The sequence below is a fragment of the Delphinus delphis genome, chromosome 19 (assembly GCF_949987515.2).
Source record: "Delphinus delphis chromosome 19, mDelDel1.2, whole genome shotgun sequence".
Classification (NCBI taxonomy): domain Eukaryota; kingdom Metazoa; phylum Chordata; class Mammalia; order Artiodactyla; family Delphinidae; genus Delphinus; species Delphinus delphis.
This window is the reverse complement of record NC_082701.1, coordinates 17,078,029-17,094,181: the sequence shown is the minus strand read 5'-3', so window position 1 is coordinate 17,094,181 and position 16,153 is coordinate 17,078,029. Positions and strand designations below refer to the sequence as shown.

The 16,153-nt window shown below is 40.8% G+C and overlaps 1 protein-coding gene across 2 annotated transcripts in view; it reads right to left on the bottom strand.

The window, feature by feature from the left end:
* Positions 1–470: 470 nt before the first annotated feature.
* The window catches only part of NSF (N-ethylmaleimide sensitive factor, vesicle fusing ATPase), a 156,946-nt gene continuing 141,263 nt past the window's right edge, over positions 471–16,153 (bottom strand). Inside the window, exons 18-21 of one of the 2 annotated variants that reach the window (XM_059997645.1) lie at positions 8,177–8,311; positions 6,751–6,864; positions 2,921–2,976; positions 471–2,467 (exon numbers count right to left, since the gene is read on the bottom strand). In XM_059997645.1, coding sequence (XP_059853628.1) covers positions 2,422–2,467; positions 2,921–2,976; positions 6,751–6,864; positions 8,177–8,311 — 351 coding nt within the window. In that variant the 3' untranslated portion in view covers positions 471–2,421. The remainder of the gene's footprint in view (positions 2,468–2,920; positions 2,977–6,750; positions 6,865–8,176; positions 8,312–16,153) is intronic. The other variant, XM_059997644.1, reaches the window with a different exon arrangement.

The window sequence follows — 16,153 nt, the reverse complement described above, 5'->3', positions numbered from 1 at the left end:
AGGATCAGGGTTTAGGCTAAAAGATCTGATAGCTCAGAAACATGCAAATGGATGAAGGATACCAAAACGAACCATGTGAAGAAATCTCACTGAGAGTGTTTGAGTCCCTTGGCTTGTACATATCATAGGAAGGAGTAATTCTACTTGAGAAACAATTTTCCCTTCCGGTTTATTACTAACCCACTTATGGCTTTGGTACACTTCAGTTTTCTAGTAAAGGGAAATAAGTAAAAGAGGTATAAAGATTCTTATTGTGCACTAACTTTATAAAATATGCTATCAATCTGTATTTCCTTTATTTATTTATTTATTTTTACATCTTTATTGGAGTATAACTGCTTTACAATGGTGTGTTAGTTTCTGCTTTATAACAAAGTGAATCAGTTATACATATACATATGTCCCCATATCTCTTCCCTCTTGCGTCTCCCCCCCTCCCACCCTCCCTATCCCACCCCTCTAGGTGGTCACAAAGCACCGAGCTGATCTCCCTGTGCTATGCGGCTGCTTCCCACTAGCTATCTGTTTTACATTTGGTAGTGTATATATGTTCATGCCACTCTCTCACTTCGTCCCAGCTTGCCCTTCCCCCCTCCCCATATCCTCAAGTCCATTCTCTAGTACGTCTCTCTATTTCCTTTAAATTAACTATATTTTCTGAATGATTAAAATCAGAGATTTTAAAATAAAAATCATCCATCTCCTTACACTAGTTAAAACAAGGAGGGGCTTTTCTGATCCCTTTCTTCATACACTCATATCAGTTATGTATATTGTTTTGTACAAAATATTTGGTCTACAGAATGTTCTCAAGTATATGTACTCTTTATTGCATTCCTTCATTTGCATTAAACAATATTTATATTTTTTCAATATAGTTTTGGACAAAACACAAAGACATTAACCTTATTTAACAAGACACATAAGTTAATACAATGTGTGCTGCTTTCATGGGAAGAGAAAAAAGAGGCAAGATCTAAAACAGATAAGGGAATCCAGGATATTGGCCACCAGCAATCACAGAATTTCACAATACAATCCACCTAAAAAAAACACAACAAAACAGCCACAAAATAAGCTAGGGATGAAAACCCAAAAGAAAGTAGTTGTGACATACAAGTCTACCGAAAATATACAGAGAGCAAGACCTGGAGATAATTTACCTTCTACCATGGGGACAGATGACATAGCTACACCCAAGTACCTGATGCATGACAAGCCTTACAGGTGGTGTTAGGTACCTTCAGGTGGCTCCTGATTGCTTGTCCTAGAAGTTTAAGCAGCAACGGAGAGAGAGTGGCATGTTCCACAAGTCTCCTCACCAAACATGACGACCTGATCAAATGTCTTCAAACTCGGCTTACACCACCGTTCTCCTTCTCTTTGGAAGAAGTGCATAGTGGGGAAAGGAAACGTCTTCAGTGTATTGGAATGGATGTTAAAAGACTGAGGGGAGAGGACTAGAAAGCGGTTTATTTTTTCTGGAAAATAGTGTTTTATTTATGCTAGGTAGTACAGATAATTTAAAGGAAGGATACATTCTAAGTAAGTCATTAAGCTAAGGAAAAAGGAAAAGTGGTGATACTAGATAAGCCTTTAATATTAAACTAAGGGGTTGACCCATTCAGAGTTGGACACTAATGAGTGCTGAGAGGGTTTTAAGTTACTTTCATGACGCCTTTCTGTTTAGGGGTGTGTGCTTTTTCCATACACATCTCTCACAAGCTGTTAACAACATCTACCAAATGGTAATGATTAGCATATCTCTTGCCACAGAGCAAATTACTTATATTAAGGGGGTGTCACAGCCAACATGGTAATAATCTGACTCTCTGTTAAGAAAGATCTCCTGACTGCAACTTGGAAACATCTCTGAAAATGACTGAGAACAGCATCTTAGAAATTCAAAGCCCTGTTTCTTTAGGCAAAGATAACCAGGCTTCCGGGAGAACCTTTAACCGTATATCCAATTACCTTTAGTGTTAGCACAAGGAAGTTACAAAATAATCCCTTTGAACCCATACCTCTATTCACTGCTCCTGGTTTACATGTAGAAAGTCTTCCTTCTACTCCGTGAACTGCTGTGTTGCAACATCGTTGCGTTTATTGAGAGTTTTTGGCTGACGGTGGTGGTAGGGAGCTTAGAATGTGTAGTGTTCACAAGCACAGTATGTTTCCCACGTTTAAAGACTGAGCAAGAAGGAATCGGCTTGCACGGAAAGGTGAGCACAGCATATTCTAAAGCAAATTTATACCTTCCACAAAACTGGGTATCTCAATAAGCACAAGGAAGCGAGTTTCACTGCACTAATCATGCAGAGCGAGCACGTGTTGAAGGTAGGGAACATTTCACTTTGTCCAGTATCTTGAGTAAGTCGAGTGAAGATCCCAGGCCACCTTCACCTTGGTCCCTTTCCTTGGTCACTTTGTATCTGAAAATAGTTCATTTTCAAAGTCGAGGGGGCTACTGAAAAAGACATATCCAAAACACAAAAAACAGATGACGGTCTGCAAAAAGCCGTTCATCACAAAACCACACTAAAAGCTTCTTAGTGGCTTTTCTACATTTTTCACTATGTATTTGCTATTAGATGAGCATTTCACAAAAGAAAGTGGTTATGCTCCATGCAATTTAAAAGCAGGTTCCAATAAATATGTACCACTGAGCTTTTTCCTGCCTTGTGACAAGGAAGTTTTGCAAAGCAGGACAGGGAGAGCAAACCAAAAGTACAACCCATTTCCTTGCTTGGTCTCCTAGACCTACAACACAGCCAAGAATTCTAATAAATGGAAACAAAGTTGTCCAAGAGAGGTTGAGAATTCAAATTCACATGCACTGTACAGCAACTCTTAGAATAGGCACATGGGTTTAAAAGAGTGGGAAGTCTGGCTGGCGGTCTTAAGTGTCGCATGTACTTACGCTCCTTCTTCTCTCAAGAGGGCCAAGAATTTTCTCACACGGTATTCAGGATCCATCTAAACACATCAGAAGAAATAAAGACAACGGGTTAGTGGTGCCTTCTAATAACGATGCACTTACTTCATGCCAAGAAAATGATCGGGTTTATACTTCCTTAGCGCTTTGCTGAGTCACAGAAATGTGTTACCTCCTCCTTGACCAGTATTCTGATACACAGCAAAGCAGACTGTGCCACTCAAGGGAAGTGAATGGGATTTCCCAGCATAGAGAATCGCCATGCACGAGGTTGCGAATGACCCAGCTGGTCATCCACAGGCACCTCAGTTGAGCGCTCCCTTAGCTAGCACCGGGTGAGGAGGCAGCACTGAGAGGCACCAAGTGTGAGACCGGGGCTGCCCATTCATGGGGGTGCACACGGCATCCAATCCACAGGGTTCATCGAAGGCATCAAAGTAAGACCAAAACTGAAGAAACCAATTGGTGTTGATTAAGCAACTAGAAAATAGCTTATTAACTCTATATAATGGACACTTGAGCTTTTCTTAGCCTTGGTCTCTCTTGCATAGTTTCTTCTTTGCAATTAATGAAAAAAATTGTGCTGAAACTAAAAAAAAAAAGAACAGTGGGGCTGATTCCTCTGACATGCTCTCTGGATAATCTGGGTCTCTTGTGACTGAGAACCACATTGTGAGTCTAAAAAAAAGATGGGGGAGTTAGTTCTGGCTCATGTTGTAGGTTCAGGTTGTTATTATTAATTATCCCTACTCATTTTCATTTCATATTCATATTTCTACTAATTTGTTTAATTATATTCTCATTGGTCCACCAGAGATGTGAAGTAATCTAAAAAATGATCATTAGAAACATCTTTAATGGGGCTCCCCTGGTGGCGCAGTGGTTAAGAATCCGCCTGGCCAATGCAGGGGACATGGGTTCGAGCCCTGGTCCGGGAAGATTCCACATGCTGCGGAGCAACGAAGCCCGTGCGCCACAAATACTGAGCCTGTGCTCTAGAGCCCACGTGCCACAACTACCGAGCCCGCGTGCCACAACCACTGAAGCCTGCGCGCCTAGAGCCTGTGCTCCACAACAAGAGAAGCCACCGCAATGAAAAGCCCGCGCACTGCAACGAAGAGTAGCCCCCACTCGCCACAACTAGAGAAAACCCTGCGTGCAGCAACGAAAACCCAATGCAGCCAAAAATAAACAAATTTATAAAAATTTAATTCCTTAGGATTAATTTTTATTGTAAGAAACACAATAAATTTTTATTGTAAGAAACACACCTAACTTTTAAAAAATGTTCCAGGGCAAGGAGTCTGTTTCCCAAGAGGGAACTCCCTGCCCTCCAGGAATAGCTTTCAAATGCTCAGTGCAGCTGTGGGTAAATGTGCAATTGGACTCCCCCCCCAACCACTATTTTTTTTTTTTTTTTTTTAAGATTTCTTCTCTTCTATCCCAGAAAAACATCTGAACAGAAGTTTCAAATGTATCAAAGTTAAGAGGTCAGACTACAAAGGACTAAGAAAAAGTGTGAATATTTAACAAGAGAAACATTTTTCCTCTTTGGGAATAGAATTACATATGAGTCAATTGTCAAGTTCTTTAAAAAAAATGGAACTGGCTGGAGTTCCGCTGTAGTCAGTACTTGCAGGTCTTTGCCCATTAAATATATTTAATATGTGTGAGCAAGGACTTACTGACTTGCCTGTAGCTATGGAATTAAAAGTCAAGAGAAAGGGAGGAAAAAAGTAATCTAGATAAATGACTTTATTCCCTCAGGTGACATCCAGTCAGAGCAGATCCTCAGCACTGTGCAAGTTTTAACAGAATTGTGTATAGTGAACAGAGAGGTAACATGACTTACATTCTGCTAAACTACATGCCTCTTCACTTAGGCTCGGTCTCTCTAAGGCAGATCTAAAGAGAATTCACTCAGCTGCACCAAATCCATTTGATGTGAAGGGGTTCAAACTCAGAGGCCTATGAAGTGTCAGTCGCTGAAGATTAGGCCTGAGTGCCCCACTCTCACTTTCCACCCCACATACAGAGGAAGCATTAACTTGATCACTGACCGGTGGGCATCAAAGGAAGAGGAAGGGGTAGGGATTGGGGAGAAAAACCCACATAGTTTCTTCTATGCAATTATTGAAAAAAAATTGTGCTGAAACTTAAAAATTGAAGAGTAGAGCTGACTATCTGACAAATTTATCTTTTCCAAGGAAAGAGCCAATGTATATGCACCTTTACCAAGAATAATCCTAAGCAAAGTGGTTTGTCTGTAACTTTAATTTACTGCTCAAAATGAAAAATAAATAAATTGGCTTTAAAAGAGTCCAGCTGAAAGTTCAGTAAATTAAACTTTAGGTTTCTGAAAGCTACAATTTTATTTTAAAATAAATTTACCGGGCTTCCCTGGTGGCGCAGTGGTTAAGAATCCGCCTGCCAATGCAGGGGACACGGGTTCGAGCCCTGGTCCAGGAAGATCCCACATGCCATGGAGCAACTAAGCCCGTGTGCCACAAATACTGAGCCTGTGCTCTAGAGCCCACAAGCCACAAATACTGAGCCCGTGTGCCACAGCTCCTGAAGCCCATGTGCCTAGAGCCCGTGTTCCACAGCAAGAGAAGCCACCGCAATGAGAAGCCCACGCACCACAACAAAGAGTAGCCCCTGCTCGCCACAACTAGAGAAAGCCTGCGCACAGCAATGAAGACCCAATGCAGCCAAAATTAAATAAAAATAAAATAAATAAATTTATATAAAAAAAAGAAATTCACCAGCAAAGATTAAAAAGCATTTGCTTCGTGATTCCAATTTGTTATTGGTCCAAGAGCCTATTTCAGAAGTAAGTGAAACTTAAATTTCACCTCATCCACCCACAGCTCGCACTGCTGGAAGAGCAGGACTGAGCATAATACATGACTCTCAGAATGCAGCCAGCCTGTCCACCTAAGACCTGGGAGAGATTCATTCAACGGAAGTTTACTGAGTGCCCAACTATGTGTCCAGTTCTGTTCCAGGGGCTGTGGATTTAGTAGGGAGTGAGAGCCAAGGTCCCTGAACTCACAAAGCTTGGAAGTGATTTATTATCTAACTAGTATGTCAGATAAGGACAAAAAGACACAGGATGTGCACACGGAGGGGTGGAGTTACAAAAAGAAGAAAGGGAAGTTGCCCGTAGACGTGAGAAAGTCCCAAAGAGGTTTCATCTGTTTTTGCCCAGGCAGTAGCCAGGGGCTTAGTTTTCTATGTGATCCTGGACGCTTCAACCCTACAGTAGTTTGCATAAAATTTCTAGGAGCCCTGCCAGGGGAGAATATACACAGCTTAAGTCTAATCTGTACACTCAATTACCTTGTCCCTTGAAACTGTCTCCCAGGCCCCTTTTGGTGTCTGTGCGTCGCTTCCTGACCTCTGATGGACAACGCCATCCCACCCCCCGACCCCTGTAGATAACTGGCTGTGACCCTGCATAACTCATTGACAAACCGGTGGGACACTCAGGACCCTCACCTCTAAAATGAGGGGGCAGCAGAACAATTGTTCTTTTAAGTCCTTTCTAGTTCGAAGACCTAGTGACTCCCTAAATTAAAACTTAAAGTAACTCTATATTCTTTTCTTCTATTTTTGAATTTTAAGAAGTAGGAAAGAAAAGTACCAATAAGTTATTGTTTGATCTCAGAAGCAGGCTACTAACACCAACCTGATTCTGGAAATAATATAAAAGAATTATAATTTAAAACCTCAGCGAGAGGGAATGATAAAAACTCTTGGGATATATCGTGAAGCTTCTATGTCTGAACCATACGGAGAAGCAAGCATCTTACCTGTAGGGACATCTCGATCAACATTAGTAACTTCTTGATTCCTATCCACACCTTCTTCCCTTTGACTTGCTGTGCAATTGTGGTGCGTTCTTTATCCCTGAAGTTGCCCAACAGCTACAAAAACAACAAAAAAAAACGAAAGCACTTCTGTAAGTGCATCAACAACATTAGTTAATTCCCACATTTACCCTTAAAAGAACAGTGATAAGAACTACCTAACTGGTTCAAGCTGACAGAATTCTCTCATATTTTAAAATCTAACCTGACTTGCCTGAGATCCATTAGCTGCAATCATGAAAATGAAAACTGGTATCCTAAGCTCTGTTTTCTTACGGACCTTGATTATAATTTAGAGATATATTTGCTGGGGGAAAAATAGCTCCAATCCATAATAAATATCAGTTAAAATTTTTAACATTCCTTTCTAGGAATAATCTGTTATGTGTCAAAGCAGACTAAATTTAATTCTCTTACTCAACCCCAGCACAAAAACTGCTCAAACAGGTAAGCTGGAAACATTTATCATAGAGATAGTTTCTATTTTGTTGGGAATATGCCCCAATTGTATGGGTCTTGAGGATTTTAAGAAGCCTTCCTGGGCTTCCCTGGTGGCGCAGTGGTTGAGAGTCCGCCTGCTGGTGCAGGGGACACGGGTTCGTGCCCCAGTCCGGGAGGATCCCACATGCCGCGGAGCGGCTGGGCCCGTGAGCCATGGCTGCTGAGCCTGCGCATCTGGAGCCTGTGCTCCGCGACGGGAAAGGCCACAACAGTGAGAGGCCCGCGTACCGCAAAAAAAAAAACAAAAACAAAAAGAAGCCTTCCTGACTCACTGCTGAACAAGTCACTAGATAATATTTTCTAACACCTCATCAAGTCATTTGTGCACATTGATATTAATCAAAAGTTTAATAAAGGATATATATTTTTTAAAATTAAAGACTATGTTATCCTCAAAAAAATATTTCCACATTATGAACTTGTTAATAAAGGGGTTGCTTTTACTTCTATAGCTTTTTTCAAGTTTCTAAGGCTTTAACCATTGCTCCAATTTATTAAATGCAAGTAAATGGGCTGAAAGCAACTATGAATAACTGAATTTTCTATTTCTTGATTACTCTCCTCCCTCGCCCCATTCCAAGTTTCTGGTCCATGTAATCTATATGCATTAGTGATGCTGGGCACAAAGTAATTCACTCCTGGCAGTTTGTATGCTGCTTCCACCAAGGAATGAGGAATTACTTCACTCTCACTTATATTTATCTCTTCTTCCTCTAATTCCTGAAAATGACTGCAGGTGTATCCCAGGTTCCGTGTTCTGGTTAACACAGAAACTAAACACCAGGTGCGATGTCTGGGGCACCCTTAGCATTAATCCAGCCTCAATTCCTATCTTTGAACGGTGTGCACTCCACTGGCTCATTCTCACCTCCAAAGCCTCTAGCAGCTGCTCTCCTGTGGCAATGCTGGGCACATGGATGGTGGTGCTGAAGGCGTTAAGCATTTCCATCTCCTGAAGGACATCTTTGCGGCTCGTGGTCCCAATGATAAGAAGCTTGCGGCCCTGATCATAGGGAGAAAATGTGTTAAAACACATGCGAAACGACTGATTAGGAAACTAGAGTAAGCCTGAACAATATCCATTTATTTAATCGCAGAAATGCAAATGATTAGGCAAAAGAGAAGGAAAAAAATTCAGAATTGTCCTCTTGAAAACCCTTCTTTTTGGGGCCGTGCTGCGCGGCATGTGGGATCTTAGTTCCTGCCTGCAGTGGAAGCGCAGAGTCTTAACCACTAGACCGCCAAGGAAGTCCCTTGAAAATCTTAAAGTATCAACAACATGATTCAGAAAGAGCAACACTTTCTTCAGCACGTGGTTCAGAAAGAGGCAACTGTTCTTTCTCCTTATCCATATCAATAACATCATCGATCAGTAAATCAGGAAGATACACAAACCAAACAGCAAGATACCTGAGTATATGTTTGTAATTCATTTTTCACAGCCAACATAGTATCAATATATGTATGGTTGGGAAAAAAATGAAATGAATGAATGGAAACCCCATGCCACCCACTTAGCAAGGCTTTATTACGGTTTTTAGGAGAGGTAGGATAATAATAATAGCTTACATTTATGCAGCAGTTAACTGTGAAAGGCATGGTGCTAAGTGCTTTACATAATTGTCTCACTTAATATCTTTAATTTCTTTTTAATTTTTAACCCCAAAATATACAAGGCATGTCAAAACTATAGCAGGCCTAGGCCACCATTCCTGATTCCCTCTCTCCAGAAGCAACCATTTTCTACTCTCTTAGTTTTTCTTCTTGTATTTACTTCCTTATCTTTAAATAACAATGGTACACTATTATTTTGATTTTTCTTTTCAGCTCTAAATATTATTTCCTGAATTCCTATTATGGAAGAGGGAGAGTTAATATTAATTTTGCACAGCCCCCCACCCCAATATGTCCTTTTTCTCATCCTTCCAATTATTTCACAGTCTTTAGTTAAATCTATATTCAGTATTTATTATGATTATATAAATATGATTTACAGCTAAGCCATGTAGTGTACTATTAAATTTCCTTTCTTGGGCAACATTTTGTTTTTATTAGAGTTAATAATTGCCATTCCCCCCCCCAACCCCTTTGCTTAGTTTATCAAATACTTACCACAAGTTCATCCCAAACAAATACAGACACGGATATCATACCAATATGTTCACACATGTTAGGGAATTTTAAAGTTTTGGCTGTTTTTTCTCAAAGACATTCCCCTCCTGGAGTCCTCTGTTCTCAAAGTTCAATCTGAACTGACTCTTCTCTAGGCCTGCTGCACAGCTGTAGCCCTAGAACTTTCTTCTCTCCTCTGTTAGATCCCCTGTCTCCTCACCTTCCTTTGTTTTTTCATTTATTCTCTCTTTCCATGGTACATGTACTTCAAAAGCTTCCTGAGAAAGGGCGTATGGGAGGTAAAAATTTTAAGACCTGGAAATGCCTTTATTCCACCCTTAATACTGTACACTTTATGCTTGATAGTTTGGCTAGGTATAGAGAACAAGGTTAGAAACAATTTTCCCCACAGAATTTTCAAGGCATTGTTCTATTGTCTTTTAATTTTCAGTATTGCTGACTAGAAGACTGATGCCATTCTGATTTTCTGACTCATTGTTTCTAACTTTTAAAAATAAATACAATTTTAAAAGAATCTTTTCTTTATCCGTATGTTCTATAAGTTATGAACCTTGAGATAAGTCACTCTTTCTTGTTTACTGAATGTTTCTTTTTTTTAAAAATTACATCCTGTTATATTTCATGGATACTACCTTATTTCAGATCTCTGTGAATACTACACATTTTAAAAAATGTTTTCTTCTTTTCTCTGCTTTGTCTCCTGTGAGTTCCTTTTTCTTTTCTTTCCTTTTTTTTTTTCTTATTTATTCATTGGTGGTTTTCTTCAAGTGTCTGGTGATTGTTGGATTACTATTCATACTTAAGAGTTAAACTAGTGACTGGAAGCTCTGAGTCTGAGAGCTTCATGATAGGATGATAAGACTTGGCTGATTACTGGGCGTCTCTCAAAGGTCAGGATGTGTACATTTTCCCTGGAGAATCTTCCAGTCTCCTTCCTGAGGGTTATAGAGACTAGTTCCCAACATACTGCATGGGAGTCGATGGGGGAAGGAGTCTGGGTACCTCACCACTCAATATGGAGACTTCCATTTACTCCTATTTGCAGTATGGCACCTCTTTAGATCAATCTCTCATTCAGTGTCCATTATAATCCTAAGAATTAAGTATGAGCATTATCTCTATTTTACTGATGAAGCTACTGAGTCTTATAGATTTAACTAATTTGTTCACGGTCTAACAACTAATAAATGATGGAGCCAGGAATGGAAACCAGATCCAGAATCCAAAATTGTATACTGCCTTTTTTTCACGAAGAAAAACACGTTTTAAAAATGTTTACTCAGAAAATGGAAGAGGAATGGATTTTAAACTATGTCACTAGATTTATGATACACACTCATTCCACAGATAAGCCTTTAATACAATTAAACCTTTCACAGATCTTAGAAACTCAGGGCATTAAAATAAATGAGAAAATTTAAAAATTATGTGAAAATTAAATTAAATGTAGGAAAAGATGTTAAGAAATTGAAGATCAGATGCCAAAACAATTTCAATTGGGGTTTTGTAAATATTAAACCACTATTGCTAATAAGGTGTGCTAGCCTTCCTCAGTCTTACTGATTGCTTTTGTCCATCTGTTGTGCCAAGAATGGATGATGCACCAACATAAACAAAGGCCTACCAAAGAAACAAGGTTGAGGCTTTCTGGTATAATTAGTAATTGGCATACCAAATGCCTGTGCAAAGACTGTGAGAGAGAAGTATACCTCTGAAGTATACACTTAAAGGGTAATCATTGTTATTATTCAAGAAACCCACTAGCTAAAAATCAAACACATTGTCAACAGACCTTTACCAAGCTCCTGGATGAATACGGAACAGACCTTGTATATACAGAGAGACAGATACAAAACAGATCATTATAATACAATACGGAAAGGTAGAGGTATTGCACATAGAATGTCATGGTAGAGGGAAGAAACGTGTGGCAGAGAAACATCTTCTTTTTCTCTGGAGGAGACAATATCTGAACTGAGTCTTAAGGAGTGAGTGGGGTGATTAGGAGACGAAGGGGAAGGACATCCAAGCCAGAAGGATCAGAAACAGATAAATCCAAAGGCAAAAAAACAAAAACAAAAACTGGGGTGCTGGGGTAATTACGAACACATAAAGACATATAAGCTTCTACTATGGAACAGAAAAGTGGTGCATTTACACTCGAACTATTTTTCAACTATTTTAAAATTCTGTTTGTAAACTTAGGAACATATCCTTGAAGGCTCATAGATGCCAAAAGCCACACAGGCTGGTATATTTTCATTACAATTAAAGATAACTATTACTTTGCTTTTTTCCTTAGGTTTTTAATGTTCCAGAGTCCATAATTCAAACCCCCTCATCTTGCCCCTCTCTTACAGAGGACAACACTGGCCCTAGAAGAATGGCTTCTTACCCATTCCCAAAGGCTGGAATTGCCATTTTCCTAGTGAAACTTTGTCTTATGTTACCAGTGACTATGCTCTCCAGAGTGTTAAGACTGGGAAATGTAGAGCAACTTATAATGGAGATGTTAACTTATGTTCTGCTTTTCTTCTTGTTTAACAAGACTGCAAACACTGCAGAGAGGTCATGACCCAGGGAAGTTCAGGCCTTGACTTGTTGGCATCATCTTTAAGAAAACACCGAAAACATTACCAAATAATTAAACTGTGCTGGGTCATTCTGTATATTAATTAGTGGTAATACTCGTGAGGACGCTTTACCATGAAAAACCAGCTCTGAATATATTAATATCATAAATCACACTGGAGAACATTTTGGAGAAAAAGTTGCCAGCAGCATGAAATGAGAAGGCCAGCTTTAAAAATAAAAGTAGAGCTTAACCCAGAAAGAGAAATCCAACTACTAGTGGCTACTAGTCTGAGTCTACAACGCCAAAACATGCCCCTTGATGGAAAGAAAAAAAGCTGAGCGACAACTTACTTGGAAAAAATTGTTCCCAGCATACTCTTCACTGAGATTTTCTAGTCCTGATGCAATAAAGAAAAGGCCTAAATAAAACGACTATCTGCCAATCGGATTATGATAAACATTGTTCCAAGGTTAAATAAGTATTAGTTAACTAATTCTTAGTACCATAAGAAGCAACTCAGGTGAAAACATTACCATGAAAAAGGCAGGGCTCAGTCAGGTGTTGATCCTTCAGAAAAACCACTTCTTTACATGATGAAGAATGAGCCAAGTACTAAGCAGTATCTAAGCCTTTTGCCACACAAAGGACTAACCAGATAATCCACACCCTTTCATAGGTCCTGCCCATTGATTGGCCCCAATAAACTGATTTGCAACAAAAGTTCATGTGGAAGAAAGCTTTTTTTTCCCTTCCTTAAATAAAAATGCCACCAATATAATACTGCAGTGAAATGGAAGGGCTGATTTTAACCTGCTAACAAAAGTAAAGTCAGTTATGCAGTAAAGAAAGGCCAATTATTTCCATATCATTCAATGCTGAGCAAGGGCAATACACCCTTGCTAAGAAGAATGAACTGTGAACAACTGGAAACCCTGAAATGGATTAAGAAGTGAGTGTGCCGGGGGCCTTAAACTTTATTTTCTCGTTGTTAGAATTTGAGGCTTTTGTAAACAAAAGTGAAATTTTTCAGAATTCAGAATTTGTAAGCCAAGTTAAAGATAAAATAGGTTAGTTGATCAGACCATTAACATGAATTGACTCTGTTCAGGTATTTATGGAATTATGAGATTCAGTTTGTGCCTCTAAAGTGAGTACAATCTGGCTGGGGAGACCAAGTAAATATTCAGGGACCACTGCCAAGTAACACACCAGCAAACACCAGTGTATAACGGCTGAGGGGACACAGCTTATGGGCACAGCTTCACTGGCATGGGGTCATCCGGGAAGATTCCTACAGTATCATAGAGACACTGATGAAGAGGAGGCCCTGGAGGAGAAGGGACAGGCCTTCCATGCTCCTAATTCCCATGTGGGTGGTGGAGGCAGCTGAGCCAGAGCCCTCAGGGCTGAAAACGAAGTCTTTTTAGAGAGATGGGGAGTAGGCAGCGGACAAAAGGAAGACTCAGAATGCCAAACTAGAAAGGAGATTTTGTATAAAAAGCAACAGGAAACTAAAGAAGGTGCTGGAGGAGGAAGAACTGTGATGACGAGAAAGATGATCCCAGCAGCTTCATGCCGGGCAGTCCAGCAGCCTGTGAGGGGGCTGCTGTGGGAAAGACGGCTCTGAGAAAGGGTCTCAGAGTGAGCGCGCCTGGGAAGGGTCGGCGCCTCATCATCAGTGATGCACACACGTGCCTTCCATTTCAACGCAAGCCCAGGGCGGGCAGAAAGCAAGGGAGGAGAGGCAAGTCCCCTGATGGACAGGTGGCTTGGTACCATACAAAAAGTACAGGCTCCACCATTCATAGCTGAGTGATTTGGGCTAGATTACTGAACTTCTCAGCACCTGTTTCATCCTTAACCATAAAAATGGGATTAAAAATCCTACCTACTTGTCAGAGTAGAGCATGAGGTGAGAATGTGTGGGAGAGGGAGGCCTTTGCCATCACTGTCAGAGGAGGCAGGAGTGAAAGGAAGTGAGTGCTTGAACGATGGTCTTGAGAGGAACCTGAAAAACTGTCCTCTGCCTGGGATGTCAGGAATCTATGACATCGGGCTGGGTGGGCGAGCAGTGGGGCACCTGAGAATTCCTCTCTTCCCAACAATGCACGGCACTGGCCGCAAACGATGCCAAGAGAGTGCATTCTCCCAGAAGGCCAAGATTCACTCTGCGTTAGGGGGAGATGAGCGCGCCGATCTTCAGCTTAACGACAGTTAGTCAAGGCCCAGACGAGGCCTGAAGCTAAAGATCAAACGCCCCTCAGAAGCAGCCGTGACAGCAGGTTGAGGGTGAGGGGCCTCGGTGAGAGGCAGGGACTCTGAGGAAGAAATCAGCTCAGGGCAGAGGATGTGAAGCTTTTCTGGTAAGAGGTGCTTCAGTTTGTCACACTAGCTTCATTCTTGAAATGGGAGTAATGTCTGATATTTTAACTTAGTTTGTTATTATTCAGTGCAGATTAAATAAAAAATTCTATCCACCATAGAGCTTATACAACTTTACCACTGCATTTATTTGCAAGTCTGAATCTTGTTTCTAGCTTGTCAGCTCCCTGGGGGCGGGGCCATGTTTTATTCATCTCTGTCCTTGCAGGTCTTTAGCACAGCATGCCTGGCACACAGAAGATACTCTGATGTTCCCTCTACCTAGAATGCTCTTCCCTTATACATCCACATGGTTCTCTGCCTCAAAGTCAGGGCTCTGCTCCGGTGTCACCTTTCCCACAAGGCCCACCCCCCCCCACCCCCGCTTCATCTCCCTTTATCCTGCTCTTTCCCCCCACAGTAGGATCACCTCTTAACATACTATATACTTTACTCATTTACTGTCTTTACTTATGTATTCTATTTATTGCTGGTCTTCCCTCATAAGGACAGGACTTGTGCCTGTTTGGTTTCACTGATGGATCCAGGGCTAGCATAGTGCCTTGAACATAGTGACAGGTTGATACATTTGTGTTGAATGAATGAATGGTGATCTCAGTGTAGGTTTCAAGGGCTGCAGATCACTCCTTCCTTGTTACACGTCTCTTCTGGCCCTGAATAATGCACACTATACCAAATGTTCAACAGGAAAATAACTACCATTTCAGAGTCTATACATCTGAGCCCCAAGATAACAAGTCAACAAGTTTTAAAGAAAACAATCCAGAATGATCAGCATGTATGCTTCATTTACAACATAACTAGATGCAAAGGATGTCATACCGCTTTCTTTTAGCTAATCAATTGATCGTCAATAGTTAAGCTATTCATAACTATTCATAATACAGACTTCTCTGACAGAGAAAAGATAAGACTCATTAGAAGCCATTAATTTAAGCTAGCGAGATAACTATCATTAAGCATCTCCTACAACTCTTGGTTTCCCCAAATCAAGGGAAAAATTTGACTACTATTAAAAACAACCAGAAGTCTGGACAGCGAAAGGAGAGGAATGGGGCCTCTTTGCATATCCTGCATGCATTTGATTTCTCACGCTCAAACGTCTGTAACTTCTTTTTTTGGTAGTTAAATGTTTAAGTTGAATACCAAAGGAAGGATGTTTCAAATAAATCATGTTACAACTAGGCAGACAACTACATTGAAACTCTCCATTAGATTTTACCCTGAAGCAAATTCTTGGCCTACTGTCTTTGTAACCATCCTCCTGGTGCTGTAGGCAGGACAGAGGACAATAAAGAGGGGGAATTCATAATACATATTGAATATGAAATGAGGAACTTCACCCTAAATAATTTTTTAAAATTACTATAGGCAAGAGCAGACCACTCTGAGATATTAAAGAATATTCTAGTACCAGTTTGTGAAAAAGACATGGAATCATCAGATTTTACACTCGGAGCAGCTCTGAAAGCTTGCCTAGTTCTCTCCTCCTCCCTCTCCTCTCCTGGCTATTTTGTAGGTGAGAAACGGGGGTAAGATTTTACATCCAGGGAGGGAGCTGAAACCAGAGTTCAGGCCTCACCGATATTCCCACTATGCTTTGCTGTCCACTCTTTTTTTTTTTTTTTTTGCGGTACGCGGGCCTCTCACTGTTGTGGCCTCTCCCATTGCGGAGCACAGGCTCTGGACGCGCAGGCCCAGCGGCCATGGCTCACAGGCCCAGCCGCTCCGCGGCATGTGGGATCCTCCCGGACC